Source organism: Plasmopara halstedii (assembly GCF_900000015.1).
Source record: "Plasmopara halstedii genome assembly, contig: Scaffold_1211, whole genome shotgun sequence".
Classification (NCBI taxonomy): Eukaryota; Oomycota; class Peronosporomycetes; order Peronosporales; family Peronosporaceae; genus Plasmopara; species Plasmopara halstedii.
In genome coordinates, this window is record NW_020188126.1 from 1,763,874 (window position 1) to 1,767,988 (window position 4,115).

At 44.9% G+C, this 4,115-nt stretch overlaps 1 protein-coding gene across 1 annotated transcript; it reads left to right on the forward strand.

Moving 5' to 3' along the window:
* Window positions 1-2,285: 2,285 nt before the first annotated feature.
* On the forward strand, window positions 2,286-3,494 carry PHALS_00994 (uncharacterized protein; the record flags this gene model as incomplete). The annotated part of the gene is made up of 5 exons (XM_024730773.1): window positions 2,286-2,355; window positions 2,430-2,484; window positions 2,535-2,799; window positions 2,861-3,000; window positions 3,062-3,494. The coding sequence occupies 5 exons, from the start codon at window positions 2,286-2,288 to the stop codon at window positions 3,492-3,494; spliced, it is 963 nt and encodes a 320-aa protein (XP_024581017.1).
* Window positions 3,495-4,115: the final 621 nt, after the last annotated feature.

Below are 4,115 nucleotides of genomic sequence, written 5' to 3' on the forward strand. Positions count from 1 at the left end.
CGTTGAGCACGTAGACGAGTGCTATAAACGTACAGCGAAATTTCTTGTGGGACCAAGAAACGAGCTCGGAGAGCTTTTCATTCGGCAAGCCCAGCTTCCGTAATGGCCGAGGACCCGATGATGTGGACGCGTAGCGATTGAGTTACCGCGTCACAGCGGGCCGAAGCCATACTCCACACGAGGGTCAATGACTGACCTTCAGCCGCCTTACGGACAGCTTCCAGCTGCCGCCTCTGTGCCTTGTCGAGGTCATTTGTGATGACACCACGTCCCTCAGGTGATGAGAGGTCGGACAACGGACATGGGGTCCGCAAGGCGCGAGCAGGGCTCGTCTTACGCCGCTCGTGCAGCTCGCCTTCCTCGTCATTTCACCCGGGGAAAGGAGTGTCAGACTCGTAGTCGACCACCTCCACACCTCTAACGAGGTCACTTGTCACTGATAGCGTGCGCGGAGCGCGACGCTCGGGCTCATCGAGCCTAGGATTTACATCCTTCGATACAGCGGACACACAGTCCGACATGGCACCGCGTGCGGAAGACGAAGTAAGGCTCTGCCCGTGAGCGCTGTCGGAACCGGCGAGACTTGGAGACCTTGGTGTCATTGACACAGAGCTCATTGAGCACGGAAGTCGTTTCGTTTTAACGCAGTGTCTAACGGACACGCAAGCCTCGTTGAAGCGATAATCGATTGGCACTGTAAATCTTAATGAAGGAGAGTGTAACGGGGTTACACATACTCTGGTAACAGGTGTGTGTGTGACACCAAATGGGCATGGTGCGACCACACCCAAACAAGAATACGGTGCGGGGCTGGATAGCCAGTAGTTATACATGTATCTAGATTTTACTATACATATTCAGGAAAATCTATGCATTTAAAATCAGACGGCTAAAAAAAATGAAGTCAGTCTCTGAATTTAAATGGAAGAGTTAATCGGCCTTGAGTTAAGGTTGTGATTACTCTTGGAGTAAGCGAATTGCTAAACTCGTACTTGTTCTAAGTATAGAACGAAAGGTCGATGACCTAACTCACGCTTCCTCTAAGCTCAAGCTACGGCAGCCCCGCTGCCGTACGTGTAACTTCGTTACAGATGATCATAGGGTCTCATTAGATTCCGATACTATCAGAAGTCTGCCCTTGAAGTATGGTCGGCACACTGGCAACGCAATGTTTTGAATGTTCATATTCTTTCTTGTGGTAAAATAAGCTACTTTCATGTATCATTGACGTATCAGTTGAATTCTCCGGCCATTTAATGAGCCTCTGTGCGTTTCCCGATTCATGGATAAAAGGCAAGCTTGATCATGTTTAACACTGACTAGACGAATGCGTCTGATCAATTTAAGGGGAATCTTGAATCACGTCAGCGAATGTGTCGAATGTCTACAAAGTCGTCAAGACACTTTTCAGCAACAGCAGCCGCTGTCGAAACATTTTTGAGCGATTCTCGTTTATGAACCGCATTTTCGAAGAAGATTGTCCTACTTGTAAAGCGCCGTTACTTCAAGCAATGTCAGACCAGCCTTAACGATGTGATTAGTTTCATTCAAGACCAGGGTATTTTCGCCAGCCAAGCACTTACCGGGTTGAAGTTGAATTCTAGGGCTGAGGTAGCGAAAGTTGAAGACAAGCTTCTCCTAAAAATCGCTAATGGTCTGAGCACTGTGGAGGCCTAACGAGACCAAGTCCGTAATGCGGAGGATATGTTACAATGCTTACGCACAAACTGATGACATTGTCCGGATGGTTCTGAAAAATCGCGGTCGACAGTCGGTCTCATCGGCACAGAGCTCTATAGACTTGAATAACAGCACAAATAACTGCTGAAAATTATAGATCGTCAGCAAAAGAATCCAGAATGCGCTGGGCTGCAAGAACGAATAGTCGGGATTCGCTGAAGCTTGGGGTACTCCAGGACTGTTGGACAGGTCTTTTGAGCTTTTTGACTTTTTTATGAACTTAGCCCGACATTCTCTAATACATGAAAGCGATTTTTCCGTCTTCAAATCGGAAAACAATTTTATCTTTCTCCTACGATTACCAACACAATTAAAATCCGCTATATATTGAAAAATTAGTAGGGAATCAACGTTTTATAACAAAATGCCTTATGTTTCGAATTTTGTTCTAGTCGCGCCCTTTATTTCGTTGAAAAAACATGGAACACAAGTAATCTTCTTTATATAGCCCACGACATTCGAGCGGTAAGATCCATGATATTCGACAGCCAGAAGTACCGGTATCCTTCACTAGAGTTTTGATCTGCATAATCAATCAATCAGCCATGGTCCTCAATACGTCGATGAAGCTTGGTGCGCGCAGCAAACGCTTTCTCTACGGTGTAATGTTCGCAAGTGGGTAGCACTACGTACTTTTCATCAATGTCATTCGTTTCTTCTGCAAGCTTTCTCACCGGTACTGAGCTTAGTAACTGGCACATATCGAGCACTTGCCGACAATGAAGTGCGCAATGTTTTTTGGAGGTATGAATGCTTTAGTAATTTTAAACCACGTTAACGAATTGCTGGTATAGGAACATGAAAATTCTGCTGATCATGGCCGTCGTGCTATCCGCCCTACTGCATGTGTTGCTGCTGCCCATCGAGTGGATTAGCCATCTCATCTTGAGCCCACAGACGGTGGACGCCAGTGTACGCGCTTTCCGCTACACGGCTGCGTCCACGATCCCATTCCTACTCATTGGCGTAAGTCGTCTTTTCAGAGTCAAAATGTTCGAAAAAGCTTTTTTTGCGGGACTCGCTACGCGCGACGTGAATCTCGTTAAGTCAATCCAAAAGGTAGCGGTGAGCATTAAATATGCAAAAACCAAATGTTCTGACATTTGTTGCTTTTAAACAGAAAAAAGGAATTCATCTGGACTGGGAATATGCTCGTCATCTACTTCGCTTTGGACTGCGACAAGTTGGATTTGGAATTGTGGCTATAATTGCAAAACCAGTCTTAGGCATATTAATTCCAGTCGCGCATTTTGGTTATCGGTATGCTTCAATTTCTACATTCGAGAAATATTGTTGCTTACGATATGTCTATACTTTATAGTATTCGACACATGGAGGTGGCTTTCCTTCTCCCACTTTTCTTAGCTTTTATTTTTCCCGCTACTCGTGAGGCAGCACTGCAGCTTGTGCATATGTGGCTCGACTCACGCGCGATGGTACGCGAGCTTTTTGATCCAATCATCTCTCGCATAAAGTCTGCAGCGATGGAAGGAGACCCTAACGTTAGCACCGACCTGCTCACTGACATGGAGATCGATAGTGAACAATACTACAGTCGTACTAATCAGCGGGACTGGCATCACAGCGGAAGTGACGCGGCTCGCTTGGGCTTTGGACTTGTCTTCTGTTACATGCTACAGGTTCCATTCCTTGGACCCTTTACTTGGTTTGTAGCCTTTGCTTCAGCTGGCCTGTTCGCCCCGGAGCTTGTTGATTTGCACGCATTTGGTGGCGCAAAGAAGAACATACAATGAATGCGCGGAAAGCTCTGCTACATGTATTAAAAGTCTATAATTATTTGTTAGCGAATGACTCCTTTGACATGAACTTTTTCTTAAATCCTTGAACAAACATTTCGCCTTCATTACACTCAGAGTGTGGTTCAGTCTCATGTCCTACATCACAATATTCGCATCAACAAAGTCACATTGATCTAAATAGAATTTTGTTAAATGATGATTACACATTCGTTTACATTTTCTCGCATCCGGCTGTTGCGAAGTTGTTGAGGTCGATAAATGGTATTGCAAAGTGCTTTAATGCTTGCGTTTGTTGAAAAATATTATTTTGCTTTTGAATTATCTTATATAAAAGCAGCAGTCGTATTGAACCGCTTGGATCCTGATTCGTCCTGCATTGTGTTAACATTCAACGAGATCGTTCCATTTATTCCGGAATTGGAGGGTGCGATGACCCTTCTTTTTGGCATAGTGGCTATAAGTAGTAGCCCTGCCATTCTCTGGGATTTTAGTTACAATTCCTCACGTTGTGTAAGTACTGCTATAAAAACGCGTAGATATCCATATTTGCTACTCTAGCGAATTAGTCAACTTTTGATGTAAGAAATGGGACGATCTGATATAGCTTGAGTATTG